The sequence below is a fragment of the Solea senegalensis genome, linkage group LG11 (assembly GCF_019176455.1).
Source record: "Solea senegalensis isolate Sse05_10M linkage group LG11, IFAPA_SoseM_1, whole genome shotgun sequence".
Taxonomy (NCBI): Eukaryota; Metazoa; Chordata; class Actinopteri; order Pleuronectiformes; family Soleidae; genus Solea; species Solea senegalensis.
The window spans coordinates 11,769,867-11,790,181 of record NC_058031.1 but is presented as its reverse complement, the minus strand read 5'-3'; the positions used below and the strand labels follow the sequence as shown (position 1 = coordinate 11,790,181).

Sequence of the window (20,315 nt, the reverse complement as noted above, 5' to 3'; positions counted from 1 at the left end):
AATTGAATCAAAAGAAAAACTTTAATAATGTAGAAATAAATGTCATATACTGTCTTTACTGCCTACAAAGTGGGGTGAGTGGGTAGATTGTGTGATGATTGGTGGGGCAGAGTTCCACTACGCAAACCAAACTTTTGGACTTTACACTGAACTCTAGTTTATTTTGTGGAATTTAGAATAAATACATTTATTTTTGACCAATTTGAAACCCGTCTCAAAACCTAAGAAGGTAAATCCTTCCTTGTTGGAAGGTCAAAGAACACATTACATCCACAGTACGTGACAATTACATTGTATTTGTATAGTGCAATAAGAAAAATACTGTACATTATCTCAAGGGACATCACACAGTATGTTGAATCCGGATTCTTTTTAACTTCTCACAAAACAGAAAGGATAGGTATCACATTTTATACATGTTCAACAAAACTGGATAAAGTTAACTATATAAAATAGAAATAAAAACTTTAAAATACTGGACATAATAAATACAAAATCCTCTACATTCAAGTTCCAATCTGTCGGAAAATATAAAAAAAAGTGGTCCATGTCAAACATGTTATGATTGCAAATAGGTCAAACAAATGAAGCACAACAGGTTTCGTGAAAGTGTTTTGACACACAGACGCAGGTGTTATTGTGCAGACACAAAGACTAACAGCCTGTTATCAAGGTGATTGCGTAACTTATTTTTCTGCAGTTTACTCTCTGGGAGACAACACAAGTTACTTTTCAACTTTGATCACAGGCTGTGATCGACTCGACTGATTGTTAGACAGCACAAACCATAACATGTTCATTATAGTCCAGTTCATTCTTTTGGGATCACATTTTGTCTCAATTTTAAAATCATAAAAGCACGGCCTTTGTTGTTCTGTGATCTTCCTGCTGAAGAGGAGGGCGTTGTTTACCTCGACATAGTTCTGTGTCTCACAACTGAACCAGGCTAATTATAGGGAGGCAAACAGGTTGCTAAGAGATGTAGCAGCAGCAGGTGAGAAAAAGTAAACAACTGGTTTTAGATAAGCGTGTAAATCCAGGTGTACTATTGTACATTTTTCAAAAGAAATTGCAGTGGGATTGCTGCATTCTGCCCGAGCTGAAGCCAGTCTGGCATGCTGCATTGAATGGATATCACTGAGAAGGTGAAATGATGAATGCCTGAATGTTTAGAAATGAGTTGAAGCAAATGCGGAACCACACACACACACACACACACACACACACAGAGCCACCAAAAACAATACTTCACTCCCACTCCGTGGGGTGAAGTAAACATATGTCATTGTCTGTTCTTGTTCAAAATGCTGAGGTTTCCAAAACAACATATTGCAAAAGTTAAAATTGACTCAATAAAATACTGCGGTATCAACAAGACTATCGTAGAGGAAGACAAGATACAGCTCAACTGCTGTGGTGGCCACAGAACAACCACGTGCAGATGATTTGAATTATTTTAGTATTTCACACAATCTGTATTTTTACTACAAGATCCTACATAGAACTCATTATATAAATCACCCCTTCCAGGGTTCATTAATCAGAAACCATCACCAGTTACCTGAAAGTGAGTCAAGGTAAATGGTATGTTTTTATATAGCAGCTTTACTCTACAGTTTTGCCATTTGCCCATACTGTGCAGCTTTTCTATCACTCACCTTTCATACCCACATGCTGCCAACACAGCTGTCAGGAGCAAAATGCGTTGAAGTGTTTTGCCCAAGGACACATCGACATGTAGACTAGTGGAGCCTGATTGTCTTTCAGCCTTCAAGTTGAAAGACAACTTGAGGTACCGTTGCACCTCATGGGGTTACAGGCCAAGATGTTTGTTGTTGAGTGCGTATACTTGTGAGTGCATTTGTATTACTATTGTGTTAATAAATACCTTTTGGTATGGTCACAGCTGTGTCATTTTTGTTTAACATAGTTGTTTTTATTTCTATATCAGCCATTTAATTTTGCCAGAGTGGAGCAGTGCAGCCACAGACTTTACCTTTATGACTGGAACTGAGGACTGAATTACAACACTGACTACAACTCAAAGTTCATATTGACACAACATAGCTTTGCTTATTAAAATTATTAATAATTATCAATATATTTTTTAATTACTTTAAAATGAACTATAAACTGGTCAATGTCAAGGGGCACTTGACAGTGTTGTTTTGCGGGACGTCTGTTTGTTGTGGGTGCTGTTGTGTAATAATAACTTGTAAAAGGACAAGACATAAGATGGGAGGCACGTGGACCTACGTCACGGACAACACCCCCGCCCGGCCCACTGGCGTCACTGTGAAGAACACATCAGACCATCGCGTGACTAAACGGCCCGTGGTAATGACAGCTCCACAGAGACGGTACAGAGACAAGGAGTACTAGCGGCAGCACATCGGGGACATACCACACTGTCCGTGTAATCTTTCATTCGTGGATATTTAAATAGAAGAATACTGACATTATGGTGGCTGTTTGAAAGGACAACGATGGCACAGAAAGACACGCTGCTTCATCTCTTTGCCGGCGGGTAAGGCACATTGACGAAACCGCTTCAAACCGGACTAACACTGTTCAATAATACAGGGGTCAAAATGACATAAACGGGTGAACACAGTCTTTCGCTGTGCGTTTTTTGCGCAGACAATCTATTCGTTGCGGTGCCACTAGACGCCAAGCTAACGTATATAAAAGTGAGCTAGCTCGTGTTAGCATAGCGCGGCGTCTGTACTGAAGACATACATTTTGGTTTACTGTCCGTAAAATGTGAATATAATCTTCATGACGTAAAATCGCACGTGTCAACCTTTTTTTTACAATGCCATAAACGGACACCTGAGTCTAGGACATTTAATGAACCACCGGGCAGCACCATATCATTTCAATGGGTCGGCTAACTAGCATTACATCAGTCGGCTAATTCCTCGTAACTAATGACCATTTTCAAGTTATATGTAAGTTTTGTGTGGGGAAAACGGCATGTATAAACTATGTTGAACACCACGTGGTTTAGATAAATATGTTGTGTGATATTCTGTGTCACGATGTGTAACTCAATACTTCGTTAGCGGTTAGCTAAGTATCTCAATCTTGTGGCTGGCACAGCAGCTAGCCTTAAGCTATGCGGCGTCCTCCCATGTTGATAACTTGATATTGTGCCAATTGTCAGCTCCATGTCCTGACCGCTACCTGGTTGAATGATACTGTATGTTAACCACGAATCAGAACTAAAATGATAAAGAGGACAGGTTGAAGGGGCTTTTGAGGCCACATTTAAACATTTACTTTAAATGACCCCATATTACCCTTGAAACTCCTATGACGAGCCCAAAGTTATCCTCGTGTGAAATGGGAATAAAGTAAAAGGTAATGTAATGTGGTGGAAGTGTTGCTGTCTTTAATTTTGTCTTGATCACCTGTCTCACTAGAGTAAACATTTATTTAAAGAACTAGTTGAGCTTGTTTGACAACCTTTGTCCTATTTCTGGATCATCAGATATAGATGGGTAGATAAATAATTTTGTCAGGTAAACATATTTGTAATGTAACTTAAGTGTAATCATCAAACTTCAGTTAATATCATAATACAATAGACAACATACAGTAATGCAGTTACAATGATAATACACTAACCAACACAGTATACAAATGTGAAAAAATCCTATAGAGCTTGATCTGAGTTCTACATTAAGTTGTGATGAATAGGTGCATCCAATAATGCCTTAATTTGATCCTACTCAATCAGGGGACCCAGTATCTGTGTTTTGAATCATTTAAAACATGAAAGGGGTCACAAACAATGTTGATACAGCCATTCTTAATGTTAAGTATTTTTTTTCACCATAGCAGCCATTTTATTCCATTTAATCATTGTGAACTGTGGTTATTATCACAACTCCTCAGCCCATTATTTTATCACAGTGACATGGATGTGTCAGATTACGCTTTGGGGCGTGGAAGTCTAATTTCTGTTGTCTAACAATCAAATAAATTAGTGAATGGATAATTGGGTCAGATGCTACTTTTGCTAAGATGTTTGACTCTGTCCTGCAGACATAAGACAGATTAGACTAAGCCTCACTGACAAGGGTATACCTAGTTAATAAGGATGTACTTGTGAGACACATTAAGAACCAAATAACTTGAAAGATTTTGCTGACATTGTTAATGCGCTATTTACAACCATTATTTTCGAGTGTTAGAACATATGCACTGGAAGACATCTTCATCAGATGTGCTGGTAACTGCACTACAGGTCCTCAGTCAAGTTTAAAATCCTGCAAAAAAAATAGCTATTCTAAGCAGATTCCAATTGCATTTTACCAGACCAGTAGGAAGTTACTTAGTTTTTTTTTAGCAAACTTTTAAATATCCCCCCTCAACTGTCATCATAATTCTAGTGTAATCATTTTTGCAGGTGTAGTGGTACGGTGGGGGCCATCGTGACCTGTCCACTGGAGGTATTGAAGACACGCTTGCAGTCCTCCGGCCTCACCCTCCGGCCTGTCTTCCAGGTCCAATTAGGCACACTAAGTGGCACTGGGGTTATCCGACCAGGGACTGTCACGCCTGGGCTGCTACAGGTCTTACGGTGAGATGGATGCTTGTATTGTTAGCCAAATAGTGCTGCACCATGTTGTATGTGCTCTACCTTGGAGCAGTGGTATTTTAGAATCTACAAACAGAGATAAATGTACTCACTGCGGGTGTACTTTATGAGTTTATACCTGTTTTGTTGGGATCTGGACAACTGTAAGCTGTTGGTGTTTGTAGATGCAATGTACTGTCTAATATAGTCTAACCTGCAGACATGTCCTGTTTTTATATAATGTCCTCAACCGGATGTTTGGGACAAAATGTTCATTAAAACAGTCCTTTCATGAATCCACCTAGGCTGTGGAGTACAGCTAATAGAAAAGAAAGAAGGATTTAAGCAGGACCCTGTTGGTGTTACATTACCCTCAAAGGACAGAAGCCACACACACTGAACCAGTCTGGACTGGTGTCTGTTTTTGCTGAGGCTATAAAACTACAATGCCTAAGGACAAAAGTTTAGTGTTTCAAGAGCAAATATTTCCTTCTCAGCTCGGCTCCTTGCTTTGTGTAATGTAGATTTTTAGTAGTTTTTTAAACTTTTAAAGCTTTTTCTTTGCATTCATGAGCATAGAATGTTTAAGAAAACCATTATGGACCTTTCCCCACATGTGTTGGAAAGAAAAGAAAAAGGATAGAATACACATACTGCTTGTGTGTTCACTAAAAATGAGATTGAAGCTTGCTATCTACAAAACAGACAAAAATCTCTAGGGGGATGTGGCAGACGTGACAAGCTGAGAGCTGCAGATAGAACTGGGTTAAATGTCGAACCTGATGCAAATACAGCTCAAATGAACTTGACTGATGTAACAGTCTGGACGATTGCAGGAGTGACCTGTCATACTTGAGTTCATAGAGTCTGATATAACACGCTGACATGTACTGTAGCAAATGTAAAGACAGTTTATTATGGACAGTTTTGCATATGAATACAAGAACAACATTGTTTGATAGTTTATGTATTTCTGCTCTTATTTCAGATCGATTCTTGAAAAAGAGGGACCAAGATCACTTTTCCGTGGTCTGGGGCCGAACCTGGTTGGTGTGGCCCCCTCAAGGTACAATGAAAACAGCATCTAAAGCACACATTTTAGTTGTACAAACACTATACATCAGGGTTGTCCGTGTCCTTAAACATCCTTGCCCACTGTGTCAAAGTACATGATTTATATCTATTGCAATCCAGGTTAATGATAAAACACAAGGAACTGCCCTTGTATTTGAAAATGTAAAAAAAAAAAAAAGAGGGTTAGAGAGTTAAACCAATGGAAATTTCTCAGTCTTATTTCCTTGTGTCAGGGTACCATAGATTTCGCTATACAATGGCTGCAAACAAAAGCAAACAAAGGAGGAAGCTGCGTTTATATTTTTCTCTTGAATTGTAATAAAACATTAACTGGATGGCCCGTTCTTAAGGATAACATTTGAGTTTGGATTTTGAAATGACTTGCTACATTTATGCATGGTGTTCACATGACTGCATTTTGTCTGAACAAGCAGAAACTGAGACTTACTGAGACCGTGATATGGATTTTTGTATTTGCCTTGTGATGATTTTTATATACATCATCCAGTGGGTGGAGTGAGATTATTTCTGATAAAGAGCTGTTCCATTGGTCATTTTTGTTTTACAAAAAGAACATACTGGTGTGGATGTAGCCACATACTGAGATGCTGTAATTTATACCAACTATCAACTTTACTGCATCCCTGTATTTATTTTTTGAAATAAATGTAGATTAAGAACATAAAAGAAAAACGTTTCAGTAATGAAACAAAGTGGATGATATGGGATCTACTTTGAAGTTTGTCGGATACTTTTCAAGGGAATTATGTGTGTGCATACCAGTTACTGACACCTTTGTTGTATTGTTGGTGTCAAAAAATAGCCAGACCTCTGCCCTGTTTGCACAGGGGTGAAAACCTTGGAAGTAAATGTCAAATCACAATTTATCGGTGAAATGAGCTGCTCAAATACACTGCCACAGAATGTCGATCAGACTTTGAAACTTTGTTACACTGAAAAGGTATGGTTAATGAGTAGCCACAGCTCGACCCGTTGCCCAGTTACTCCACTGTCTCTCCCTTCCTCTGGCCAACTGAGCATGTCTGAGGGCATCTGCGGTGTTCTGTGCTTATTCAGCTCATTTCAGTGCAGTGAGAGCTTATTCTAGAAACCAAGCTGAGAGAGCAGACTCTGGGAAACGGACTGCTCTGGATGCACTGAAAGAGCAGCCCAAACTGAATCATACACGATTGTACAACTGTCACAAAATAACACCCACACTGTATACAAAAAAGTAAATGTCTGTGTGTTAATCCATCCTGCTGTGTGAGGTTCTTACCAGGTTGTTCTGTGTTTCAGAGCCATTTACTTTGCTGCATACTCGAAAGCTAAAGAAATGTTCAATGGACTGTTTGTGCCAAACAGTGGACTGGTGCACATGTCCTCTGCGGGTGTTGCAGGTGAGCTTCTGCACGGTTCACTGTGTTACATGACACTGTGCCAATGATGTCACAATGAGCCCTTTTGAAGCCTCTAAATTAACAGTATGAACAGTATTTGGAAAATGTTAAATGTCTGTTAAGTAGGATGAGATGTTAATTGTTCATGAATATACAGTATATATAATCTGTATATTTTACAGTTACAGCTTACTGTGTTTTTGCACTTAATAGGAACCTTGATGGTATGATCATATTATCTCTTTATTGTGTAAAACTCTATATTCTTTTGTCCCTTTTCCTTAGCTTTTGTTACAAACTCTCTGATGAATCCCATCTGGATGGTCAAGACTAGGATGCAGCTGGAAAAAAAGTGTGTACACTCATTATTATACCTGTTCTACAGTACTAGTAAAGTCTTAGGCCACCGTTAGATTTGTTGTATTAACAATAATGACCATACGGTATAATACTCAAGAACTTTATTGGAACACATCCAGAAAATACAGGAAACATGTACAAGTATTTAGTGTGACCTTATCACTTGAAAAATAGCATGAAAACTGGAGTGGAGCCCTAATTAATGTTATTGGTGAAAATCTGTGTTTGTTCTACTTTTTATGTCAATGTAAGAAAGGTCTATTACTCCAGATGTATTCATGACATGCTTGAACATAATAAGTCTCACTCACTAAAAAGCTCACTGGAAGCTCAGGTTGCTAATATATAAGACCAACTTTCAGTCACAAATGCCAATGATCACAGGATTTGACAGACATAAAAACACCAAAGCTGGTGGTGCCCTTAGAATTTGCACTGTACTGTATGTGTACCTTTTTAATCTGTAGAGATTGTAGTGAAAAACATTCAGATTTATTAAAGGATTTATTTTGGGTGGAGAAGGTGGTTCACACATAGTGACCTTTCACAAGGGCCCACCTGCATGACACTGGCCTTGGGTTTCATAGTGTATGGCACTGATCTTGTGACATGCTACCATAAATACACAGTGCTGACGCACTGCCCTGCACGCAGGAGAGGAGTCTATATTTACATTAGCACGTAGTAGTAGTATCATGGAACAACTTTGAAGAGCACTTGTCCTGTGACACTAAATTAATGAAAGGGCAAAAAACATTTTGAACTAAATTCATAGATTAGTCAATAATGCAACTAAAGAAGGATTTGGGTTGGAAAAAAAGGTATTGTGCCTGTAATATGATTCAAAATTCTTAATATATTTTAATCATGTTTGAAAACACCTTTTCACACATTTTGTTTTGAATAATCAGTGTCATTTGATTTGGATATTGCACCATTTTGCCATTTTGATTATTTTGTGATTAATTGTGCAGCCCTAGTTGAAATTTTAATTTTTACATTTTTGTAGATCAACAGAAGCAGTTTCTTATTTTTACATCATCTGCAAAGTAGAAAATGCTAGCTTTTTTAGCTACAGTGAGTTTGACTTATTTTATCTTTCAGAGCCAGAGGAGAGAAAAAGATGAATGCACTGCAGTGCGCCCGCTATGTATACAAAATGGAGGGAGTCCGGGGTTTCTACCGAGGCCTCACTGCTTCGTACGCTGGCATCTCGGAGACCATGATCTGCTTCCTCATTTACGAGTCATTGAAGAAATACCTCGCCAAGAGCAAGTTTGCCTCCCCGAATGGCGAAAATGAGAAAGGAGCATCAGATTTCCTTGGTTTAATGATGGCAGCTGCTTTTTCAAAGGGTTGTGCGTCCTGCATCGCCTATCCACATGGTAAATGCTTTTTTTTTTTACTCATTGTTTTTGGTTTTTGCTTTGTCTAATGTCCAGGAAATGCATGTTTGTCCACGTAAATGAAATGTTTTATTTTTTGTTGTCTCTACAGAGGTCATACGCACAAGGCTTCGTGAGGAAGGCAGCAAGTACAAGTATTTCTTCCAGACGGGGAGGTTAATAGCAGTGGAGGAGGGCTATGCAGCTTTTTACAGAGGACTCATTCCACAGTTAATTAGACAAATTCCTAACACAGCCATCGTCCTCTCCTCTTATGAACTCATTGTCCATCTGCTGGGAGATTCCAAATGAGGCCATGTTTGAAAGTTTGCATCTTTCTTACACACTGAGCAACAGACTTTTAAACAATGTAGCACAAACTGTACATATTTTGATGTGGCGCTACAGAGACTTTTTATGGTGGAACTGAAGCAGGTTGGACTGTTATCCAAAGAATTTATGAAAGTTTATGAAAAAAAAAAAGTTCTAGAAGCTGTGGTACTTACTGAAGCTCCAAACCTGTGAAAAAAGGTCATCTACTTTGAGGACTAGCCCTTAAGTTAATTAAGTTATTTTAGCTTTTGTTATTTTATGACAGTGTTTGTTTCCTTTTATTACTGGTAAATGTCCCATCACAAGAAGATTTATGTTTGACAAATGCAATGTGTTGGTTTTGATTTACAGATAAATTTATAATATTTTTCATTCATATATATACATATATATATATGAGTGTGTGTTTGTGTGTGTATACTGTAAACGGGCTTTATCTGTATTTTTTTCTTTATGAAAGAAATGGACAGCTTTTCCTACATAATGAAAACTTGGATGCTTATTTGACCAGTGGTTCAATAAATTGCATCAAGAAAGTACATTACTACTACATTATCATTACAAAGGTACATTTGTGGTTGTCTCTTATGCTGCCTTAACCACAAATGTTTTATTTGCCTGGCTTTTCTGAAATCCAAAAACACACAGGGTAACCCAACTTGGGTTAAAGAGTATGCTCAGTCATATTAATAAGTTTAAATCAATGACACTATGCTTACAGCATAGTAAAGCCTCCCTTCTGCTCCCCACCTTTATAACACAAACATACTTTCATGCTGTGAGTTTGTTGCTGCTCCTACTAACTTATCTCAGTCTCACAGAAGTGGAAACAAGGCTGCCACTATCTCTGTGTGTCATGCCTGTAAAATGACTTATGAATGTGTTCATGCTTTACACCATGTTTTTTATGACCCTGATCCCTGGTTAGAGACTTAAATGTAGTACAAATGGTATAAATATAAAATCCATATCCCACTTTCTGACATAATCAGTTTGCACATTTGAATTCTATATTTAGTACCGTAATTGGAAACCTGCTTTATCAAACTGCTTGGGGAGTGTGGACATGTCATATTACAATCTTAGGGATTGGATGCTTGTAAAAGGAAGTCTAATTTGGACATTTTGTAGCTTTGGCTTTATGTCAAAAAACAAACAAACTCCCTGTCATCTCTATCAGGAACATAACATGCTTTAGACCATCTCAAGAGTAGGACACTTGATGTTTGAGACCATTTGATAAGTCAGGCATGATTCAGTAAAAATGTCTTCCTGTTGGGGTTTAGATTAATTCCCTGGTTGCCCTTAACCAGGAAGAACAACTATGGCTACACAAGCTATGGAACAAAGGATGCTTGTTTGTCCGACTCTCTGTCAAATGTAAACAGGCATTAAAGTTAAAATAGTGTTCAATATATAAACATATTGAATTATTTTTTTAAAACATTAATATATAACTTAAAAAAGGTAGTCACAAGTGGCAGTAAAATTCAATAAAAAGGGTCTCTATGTTTGTCTGTGGAACAAATACAGTTTGGATACATTTTATGTGTGTGGGTCACATGACATGGAAGCTATTAAAAATATATTTTGATTATGAATATTGCTTCAACATTAATATTTCTTATAAACATTAAGTTAAGTGAAGCTAACTTCACTGCTCAAAGCAAGATCTCTATGTTGTTCAACATTGTGGCTACAAGATGCAGCAAAGACAAAACCTTCCTAAGCTGGAAAGAGCCTAGAAAAGTAGCGAAATATATCATGTATCAATATTAGCAGAACATTTCTGAGATGGAGAAATCACCTTGGGCCATGTGGAAGCAGTGTCAATGTGCCTTTTTCTAAAAATCTTGGGGTTTTACAGTTTTACCCACTGCCTCTAAAAAAGAGTTTTGAGGGATCAATCAAACTATTAATTTTCCATTAATGAAACCCTTAGTTTCACCTCCACAACCCTTTCTCAATGGTAATCAAACAGAAAGTGGGATGATCACGAGTTATTATTGGTCATACGTTTTCTTCAAAGTTAAGTGAACATTTTTTTTCATTTATTTATTATTTATATGTAATTATTTACCAGCCTAAGGAGCTAAAGCTAAAATACTCAACAACGGTTTCATTTTGTTAACAATGTACAATGATTGAATGTAACGTCTCTTTTAAACAAATCCATAAATTGTTTAAATAATATATTTATTTATTGATGAAGAGACCGTCGTCACAAACGGGCTATTTTGAACTGAGAGCGGTTTTACACTCCAGTCCGAAAGGTGGCGGTAATGCTCCCATAGCCTGTTGGCCAACCACTCTTGTCCAAGTAGTGTTGCCATACTACTTCCGGTTCATTTTCGGCAACGCATAGAAAGATTGCTACAACTCTACACACGTTTCTTTTTGAGTTTCACCGGGAAATTAGCAGAACAACCCTGAAATGGACGAAGTAAACGTTCAAAACAAGATTCCCCGGGACTTGGTGAAGTTTCTTGGTGTTGAGTCTCAGAGCGCAGCAAAAGCCAGGACATTCACAGAGGCGTTCTTAAAAAACAGCATTCAGCATCAGGCTCATCGTGGAGTGAGCGACATGTTGAGCTACAAAGCCGTGGTTCTGGGCTCCTCCAGGCCCAAGAAGGACAATCAGAAGAGGAACAGCAAGAAAGCCAAAGGACTGAACGCTCGTCAGAAACGGGCGATGAAGATCTTTCAGATCAAGCCCGAGCATCAGCGATATGAGCTTTTCCTACCTCTGCATGAACTCTGGAGACAGTACATCGTTGACCTTTGCGGTGGGTTGAAACCAACGAGCAACCCACAGTCTGTGCAACAGAAGCTTCTGAAGGCCGATTTCCACGGTGCCATCATCACAGTCGTCTGCTCTAAATGTCCGTCATATGTGGGCACCACAGGGATCTTAGTCCAAGAGTTCAAACATGTCTTCAAAATCATTACCAAGGAGAACAAACTGAAAGTGATCCCAAAGAGGAACAGTGTGTTTGGAGTGGAGATCAATGGCTTTATCTCTCACATTTATGGAAGCAAGTTTGAACAGCGGGCGAGTGAGCGCTCAGCCAAAAAGTTCAAAGTGAGAGGAACTATTGACCTGTGAATATGGAACTGCTCAGACCTGATAATGTACATTTGTGTAATTTAAACTATCAGACTATTCATCTGTTATAGGTGCTTCAGCTTAGTCGTTCCCACACATGAACTAGTCGTGAATAATGTCCAGAGAATCTGGTCCTGTCATTCAAATATGATGAGAGCAGTGGACATCTTCGTTTCAGACAGATTCACAGCAACTGGAGATTCTGTGTAGTTGATCCAGGAGGGGTCATGGCACCTGTCATGAATTAATTTGCTGTGAATTATCAGTTTCTCCTGCTCTGTTCTCATTCACTAACTGGAACAATACTCAGACATTTGATTAGGGTGCTGGCTGGAAAATCAGATAAAAGGACACTGATGGATTTGAGAAGTATTATTTTTGTTTAATTAAAACACCAAAACATAATTTTGCTATCAGTACTGAAAGGTAACCATCTCATCAGCTGCACACAACCTTTTCCACTGACTTGCTTGATTATAAAACAAGTACCTGAAATGTATGCTACAATTCCCTGGTCCTCAAGGAACACTGCCCTGCATGTTTTAGATGTCGCCCTGCTCCAACACACCTGATTCAAATGGTCAGCTCGTCACCAAGCTCTGCAGAAGCCTGATAACGAGCTGTTCATCTGAATCAGGTGTGTTGGAGCAGGGCGACATGTAAAAGATTCAGGACAGTGTTCCCTGAGGACCAGGGTTGGGAAACACTGGCTTAGATTACCACCAATTTGTTGTACTTTGCATTACTATGTTTTGCTAAGTGACATATTTAGTTTAGCTGACTGGTTATTACATTTGGAATTTAATACATGTGGTGGCTGGTGAACGGTTTTTTTTCAAATGTTTTTTCAGATGAGCTTTAACCATGTATCATCAGTAGAATGCACCAAAGCACCTGTGAATTAAAATACTTTGCTTAGAGCAATGTTTGGGTGATGATGTTTCTCCACAAAAAAGTGACATATTAAAAACGTACTCTGTTCAGCTCACATTGTCAAAACACCTTTCATATATAACAGTCTTACCCAAATATATGACAGTCTTACCCAAATTATTTTTTTGTAGGGACTTACTTTTTAAAGATAAACTATGGCCACATATTTTTGCACTCTGGACAGGAAGTATGCATGCCACCTTTCAGTAACTTTTAAGAATGTAGAACAATGGGCAACAACTCTTACTATGGCGATTAAAGTGTTTTAATATTTTGTCAGCCCACAAGTTGTCACATCCTATCTGTGTCAAATGAAGCGATATTACAAAAACAAAAGACAACCTCCCCTAACTCGACAAACCTGTTTGAAAAAATGCTATTCCAACACCTGTGTGAACAGGTGTTGACATTTACATTTGGTGTCCTGAACATCTTTGGATCCACATACTTAAGCAAGCAGGTTTATTTCAAGGTAGGCTGATACATGGCTGTCTGTGAAGGTTCTCAGACATCCAGGTTATAACCATCTCCAGGTAGGCAACTGGAATTGTAAGTCCAGAACTGAAATAGTTTACATGTATGTTTTTTTTTCTCCACAAGTGTATGGTGTTTTATTATGTTGTAACACATACAAGCCATGAAATCTCAACAGTTTTCTGTTAAAACATTTTAATTGTAAGGGTCAAATGTGTTTTGTGGCTCCAGAAGATTTTTATTGGTGGGGGAGAAAAGAGTTGTTCATACATATAATCACTTACACCTCACTCCCTGCACTGCTTTGCTCCCCTCTCCAGTTTTCCTGCTCGTTTTCACTCATTCCATTGTGTGCTCTACTTTGAAGATTTGGTACCAATTTTGCACACATTATGGATTTTCATCCACTTCTCTTCAAATACCATGTAGACAATTTAAATTAAAACACTAGACAAGCTTATGTTATTGAATGTTGCATTTAATACATTTAATAATGTGATTAATGTAACCTAATGTATTTTTATTATAGAAAATATTGTTGATAGAATACTTCAAAGTAAGTGTAGGGTCATAGGATATAGACTGTGGGCTTGCAAGTTTGAGACCTCTGTTCCCCTGTGCTAAAGAGCAGCACTGCGGCGGTGCAGCGCCACCTGTCTGCCGCAGGATGAAGAGCTCACAGCAGAGACGGTGTTGACGTGATTCCGGGGGCCTGGCATCATGTAGCTTATCCTGGGGGTTCTCTGGACATCTCGTTGTCGTGATACTCACCTGTAACTTATCTAATTTTCGAGGCAAAACTCATTATTTTTTTGACCAGTTCGTTATTGCTCGGTTATCGACAAGTAATTCAAAAAGTTACCAGCCGCACTGTTAAGTACTGGTGTGTGTGTGTGTGTGCACTTAGCCTGTTAGCTCATAGTTCACTTAGCGAAACCGAGTCTTCCAGCTAATGTCTCGCCTTTGAACGGCTGTCAACTCCATCAACGGGACCACGGGCATCTTCCCCCCGGCCGTCTGATGGAAGGCTGAGGGGAATGATGCTCACATTCCTCCGCGTCCTCTTCACAGGTGAGCTAATAGCAGCTAGCAACGGTGTGAGGCAGGAGCTGCTAGGTACTGTAGCATGTGTGATTATGCAACAGGATAAATAACTACATCACATTCACCTCAAAATAGTGTCAGTCAGTCTCAAAACCTCTAATTAAGTTGTAATTACGATATCTTTTTCTTTTTTTAAAAAAAAATATTAATGTTGGGTATAAGGAACCCTTTCTGAAGACCTCCCAAGTTCTCAAGTTTGTGGATTTGTTTAAGTTTAGTACTGCCCAAATAGTGTACAAAGCAAGTAATCATGAACTTCCTGACAATCTAAATGTATTCATTGACAGAGAAGATGGTATAACTTAACGTATAAATAAAAGTTTAATTTACGCTATGTCCGTAATGATTTGAAGAGCATGTGCATTTCATTTTGTGGGAAGACTTTGCGGAACAGTTTGGATAATGAAATCAAAAGAACCAGCGCTATTATACAGTTTAAGAAAATGAAATGTTTAAAACTACTATATTATTAAGATGTAGAGAAGATGAACGAGGAGGTTTTGAGTTTATATAGTCATATGTTACAGTATGGTCCAGTACTGTTTAGTTTTGTTTTGCAAAAAAATCCTATTGACCTCATTAAATTTATGGAGAAAAAGAAGAGTATAGGGATAGGACTGTTTGTTCCTCATCCTATGCTATGATGTATTCATACAATAATCTGAACAGACCACTGTAAAGTGCCATCTTATTGTGAGACTATAACACTGAGTCAGCACTGTTTATATCAGTTTTAACCAACTGTGAGAATGAGACATTCACTGTTGCATTGTAGTGTTAGATAGGATTTATCTGGCTACTGTTAGGTCTACTCAACAGATATATAACAGCCAAATATATAACAGTGGCATCTGACATTTTAATGCCTATGAATTCGTTTTTACTAAATAATAAATCCATATTTGTTATATCTCCCACACAGGCCTGTTAGGTGTATTATGGGATGGAGCTCATGCCTTTGGTAAGTGTGGGATTAATGTAAACCTGCAGCATCAGCCTGTTACACTCTTCTTGTCCTGAAGTAACTTTCCCACTGATTCACAGGTGGGATCAGACTAGTAGATGGGGAGAACAAGTGTTCTGGGAGAGTTGAGGTTCTCCACCGTGACGAGTGGGGGACAGTTTGCGACCATGGCTGGGACCTACGGGATGCTGATGTGGTGTGCTTACAGCTGGGATGTGGCTTAGCTGAAACTGCCTTTAATGGCGCAGCATTTGGTGTTGGCAAAGGAGAGATCTGGTTGCACCATGTCCAGTGCACTGGACAAGAGTCCAGTTTGACACGCTGTGCTATTGCCCTTCACAGTAATTCGTACTGCACCCATGAGAATGATGCAGGAGTGAAATGCTCAGGTGAGAGACTCTAGTATGATAAATGTATGCAAAAAGAGCTGTGTGCCTGCGCACATTTTCTGCCCGACATTATTCAAATTTTGAATAATGTCGGGCTGTAAATGGGTTCTGGCTTTTAAAAAGCTGTCAATCAAAATGTACTTGTTGGGCTTGAGCCGAGATCTGTCAGGCCTTGATTACAGCTCTACTCTGGAGTGTGTTGCTCATTTTTGATGATGAACCTATCTCACACTCCCAGGTACTCTTTTAAGACCCTCTCTCACCCTGCTGTCGCCTCACACTGAGTTCTCACCTGGGGAGACTGTTCGCTTTGGCTGCAGTGTTCTGCTGGGTCATCACTTCAGTGACTTCCACCTATACAAGCACGGAGTGTCCACGCCCCTGGTTACACAGAGGGCAGAGCAGAGCCAGACCAGTGTGGAACTCACACTGCCCGACATAGAGATATTCCACCAGGGCAGCTACAGCTGTCGTTACAGGATCAAAGGTCGCTTCCCTTTTCAGCTGCTCAGCTCTCCACCCAGCAACTCCATCAACATCACATTGGGTGAGTCATTGTTTGTTTTACACTAATAAAAGGGTTTTACAGTGTAACTGCAATATTGGGAAAGTATTTAGAATAGTGTGCAAGGTCACAGTTTTGGAAAAAACTTTTTCACTCACAGGTGCTCTTCTGACACCCATCCTCACCCTGCTGTCGCCTCACACTGTGTTCTCACCTGGGGAGGCTGTTCGATTTGGCTGCAGTGTTCAGCTGGGTCACCATCTGAGTGACTTCCACCTGTACAAGCACGGAGTGTCCACGCCACTGGTTACACAGAGGGCAGACCACACCCAAAGCAGAGTGGAGCTCACACTGTCCGACGTAGAGACTTTTCACCAGGGCAGCTACAACTGTCGTTACAGGATCAAAGGTGGCTTCTCTTCTGAGCTGCTCAGCTCTCCACCCAGCAACTCCATCAACATCACAGTGGGTGAGTAACAACCACATAGTCTAACCACTGCATATTTTGCTTTTGCGCAACTTGTATTAGATATTTGAGGATTTTACAGTGTAACTGCAGTTACACTGCTCTCTAGTTCTACACAATTTATTTGAACTCCCCTTAAGGCTGAAATAGACGGCATTTGACTTAAACTTTATGATTGTATGTCACTATGTTTTTCTCTGGGCCACCGGGACGGGCCTTTTGTGGCAAACCTGCAGATAAATGTATGACTGCAGTATTCAGTATTCACAACAATGAAGGGGTGTTAAATATGACACCTGTGGTGAGGGAAACTACTCATGTCCTCATCAGTGTTTTGCTTCTACTGCATCTTTATGACTGTGAAGTTTTCTGTTGTCTCTTTAAAAGTACAGTGTGTAATTTATTGGTGAAGTTGCAGCTGAATATCCCTCACCTCCCCCTTCTCTATGTAGCCCTTAGTTAGCATCAAAATTCAAATGTTTAGTTATTGTTGTGGGTTATTATGAAAACATGGTGGTTCAGCACTCCGTAGAGTGCTCAGCTTGGCTCATTTTGGGGTAATGGAAAACAACAATTCAAATAATAATTAAAATTAAAATTTCTGCCAAATACAGATAATTTTAGACATGGGACATTTAAGTCTTGTATGTATTTATTTTGTTGTGTCCATGCTTGGGCTGAACAATGACCTATATTTTGACAATTTGAATTGCATTGTACTTTTTTTTTAAGTTTCAGTTCACTGTTATTGTGTAAAAACAAGAGAGCAGCTCTACATGAGATCTCATCTAAATAAATAAATTAAGTCCTGTGCTCTAATGCAAGGCTGAAAATGTTTTTAACACATATTGACACTGCAATTATGGGTTATTAAATTGTATTTTTGTCTGATCACAGTGGAACTCTTGACTCCCCAACACTGGTACAACACGTCATCAGATGCTCCGGCTGGTTCTGTCATGAAAGGCCATGGTTTTAACATCACCTGTTCCACCCAGCAACAGTATCCCGGAGGGTCCTTTCAGCTGCGGCTAATTCAGCCCAATGGCACAGTGCGCCAGTCACTGCCTGCTCTAACCCCGTCTGTCACTTTCACCTTTCCCAACGCACAGAGCTCCAATGAGGGCTACTACTACTGTTTGTATCGGGTCCAAATGGGTGGACGCACTTTTGTCTCCAGAGAAAGCCAACCGCTGCCTATAGCCATCAGAGGTGAAACTGATAATATTACAGTGAAATAAAGTATTCTGTATGGTGTGCTGGAAGTCTGAGTGCTTTTAAAAACTGAATGATTTAAAGCACAGGTTTTGTTTCCTCTTTTTTGTAAGTGTCTTTCAGCTTGAAATAGACTGAGCCTCATATGAAAACATATGTTGAATATAACTTACTGGTGACTCTTCTGACCCTCAGATCCAGATCCACTACTGAGTCCAATGGTGATCAGCTGGCTTGTGTCTGGCCTGACATTTGTTGTAGCTGTCATTGTGATAATCATTGTGGCGAAGGTACTATGTAACAAGGAGAAGAATCCGTCTGAGCTTGAGCGAGAGACCAGAACCTGTAAGTTCCTTTATCTGAATGAGGCTGATATACTTATGAGGATATGATTCCCACAAAACATCCTGTTTGTGTACATAAAGTTAAAGCTGTGCTTCTTTTTTTACAGGTGTGGACAACACTTATGTTGCCTTATCAATTAACAAGCTATGATGGGGAACATGTACATGCGAACAACTTGAGGTACTTAAGCTCATACTTCTTTTACTGTGAACATGAGATGCTAACTAAAAGAAAATTTAAACTGTCCAGTTTTGTGTACTTACAAGTTCAGTGTTAGGGATAAAGTGGCATCTGGTGGTGAGATTCTACACCACAACCCTCTGAACTCCCATCACTCCCTTCATGCATGTACAACCAATAGTGGTCTTTAAAGTACTGCAGAAACTAGGTGGTTTAAGATGGCATCTTGAAAGAGGTCTCACTCCCAAAGAGGAACGTGCAATCAAGCATTATTAACACTGAGGATTTAGGGATGGAAGTAAGGTAGACCATCAGCTACAACCTCGTTTTCATCTAAACAGGCTGTCCTGTATGAACAGCTGGCTGTGATAACAGTGCGCAGACACCAACAAATGTTCACTATCTGCACCATAATTAAGTGTAATGTCTCTAAAATGTCTCTAAGATGTCTCCTCCTTGGCTCTGTACAAAAATGCAATTCATAGTTGTTAGTTGTTGTTGTTAATGAACATATATTTATAATCCATGATCTACACACTAGACGATTACACTCATATTAGCTTATTATAGGCTCAATATTTTACTTCCATTTTCTGTGTGCATGTTGTTAATTTTGGATCATTTTGTGTTTCTCTTTTTGAAACAGAATCATTGGCAAAAGGAAAGTCAGGAGGGTCAAACATTGAGTCCTACGTTGATTTGGACAGCATGTAACCAAGAAACCAACAGCTTGGCCGGTCGTGCACTGCACTTTTGACAAAGGAATGACACGGACCCAGTTCAGTACAGTCCAGATGAGGTAGTTTTCACTTCACACCAACATAGACCTATGACTGTACAACCATTTTCTTTCATGCCAAATGTCAGGCTAGTGTTCAAATGCATGTGATTCTCAAGGATTGTGCTACAGTGAGATGTAAATTAAAGGCCACAAAAGACTGACAAAGAGTGTAAATCAGTATAAAGGTTCAGGTCAGGGTTTCACTGTCACTCAGACTTGGCTACTGCCACAACCTCAGATGTGATGAGTGGAAAACTGCCACTTAGAGCTTAATCGGGGGAAACTGTGACATAGGTTCCTCAGGTCTGTGCATAACATTTTGTATTTATTACCAGATAGCACTAATGACATACTCGGCTAGGTTACTATGTATTTGCTTCCACAGATCAATGATCCTTAAGGATTAGAAAATGTTTTGGTATTTTAACTCTAAACCTACTATTCGTCTTATATCATTAACATACACATTTCGGCTCTTTTAGAGTGAACATAGAAGCTAGTCTCTTAAAATACTGCTGTTGAAGCTTTTTCTTTTCCACAGATAGTTTTTTAGTAGCTATTACTGCATGTCCTATATAATACAACATCAGATCAAACTACATAAAAGGCAACAGCTTTAATCAAAAATGCATTATACTTTATTTTTTATACCATCTGTGATCTAAACATTTCAATTTTGTTTTTGTTCCTGAATAAATGACACTTGTTTACTTACT

The 20,315-nt window shown here is 39.1% G+C and overlaps 3 protein-coding genes across 3 annotated transcripts; all 3 read left to right on the top strand.

Moving 5' to 3' along the window:
• Positions 1 to 2,299: 2,299 nt before the first annotated feature.
• slc25a33 (solute carrier family 25 member 33) lies at positions 2,300 to 9,676 on the top strand. The gene is made up of 7 exons (XM_044039091.1): positions 2,300 to 2,527; positions 4,415 to 4,588; positions 5,574 to 5,651; positions 6,959 to 7,059; positions 7,345 to 7,411; positions 8,524 to 8,804; positions 8,917 to 9,676. The coding sequence occupies exons 1-7, from the start codon at positions 2,487 to 2,489 to the stop codon at positions 9,114 to 9,116; spliced, it is 942 nt and encodes a 313-aa protein (XP_043895026.1). The 5' UTR covers positions 2,300 to 2,486; the 3' UTR covers positions 9,117 to 9,676.
• Positions 9,677 to 11,458: 1,782 nt separating this feature from the next.
• pop4 (POP4 homolog, ribonuclease P/MRP subunit) lies at positions 11,459 to 12,817 on the top strand. The gene has a single exon (XM_044038785.1). The coding sequence runs from the start codon at positions 11,572 to 11,574 to the stop codon at positions 12,241 to 12,243; it is 672 nt and encodes a 223-aa protein (XP_043894720.1). The 5' UTR covers positions 11,459 to 11,571; the 3' UTR covers positions 12,244 to 12,817.
• A 1,498-nt stretch (positions 12,818 to 14,315) lies between these two features.
• Positions 14,316 to 20,309, top strand: si:ch211-150o23.3. The gene is made up of 9 exons (XM_044038715.1): positions 14,316 to 14,721; positions 15,677 to 15,715; positions 15,799 to 16,107; positions 16,346 to 16,654; positions 16,773 to 17,081; positions 17,976 to 18,290; positions 18,489 to 18,638; positions 18,745 to 18,818; positions 19,465 to 20,309. The coding sequence occupies exons 1-8, from the start codon at positions 14,688 to 14,690 to the stop codon at positions 18,786 to 18,788; spliced, it is 1,509 nt and encodes a 502-aa protein (XP_043894650.1). The 5' UTR covers positions 14,316 to 14,687; the 3' UTR covers positions 18,789 to 18,818; positions 19,465 to 20,309.
• The last annotated feature ends 6 nt before the right edge of the window (positions 20,310 to 20,315 follow it).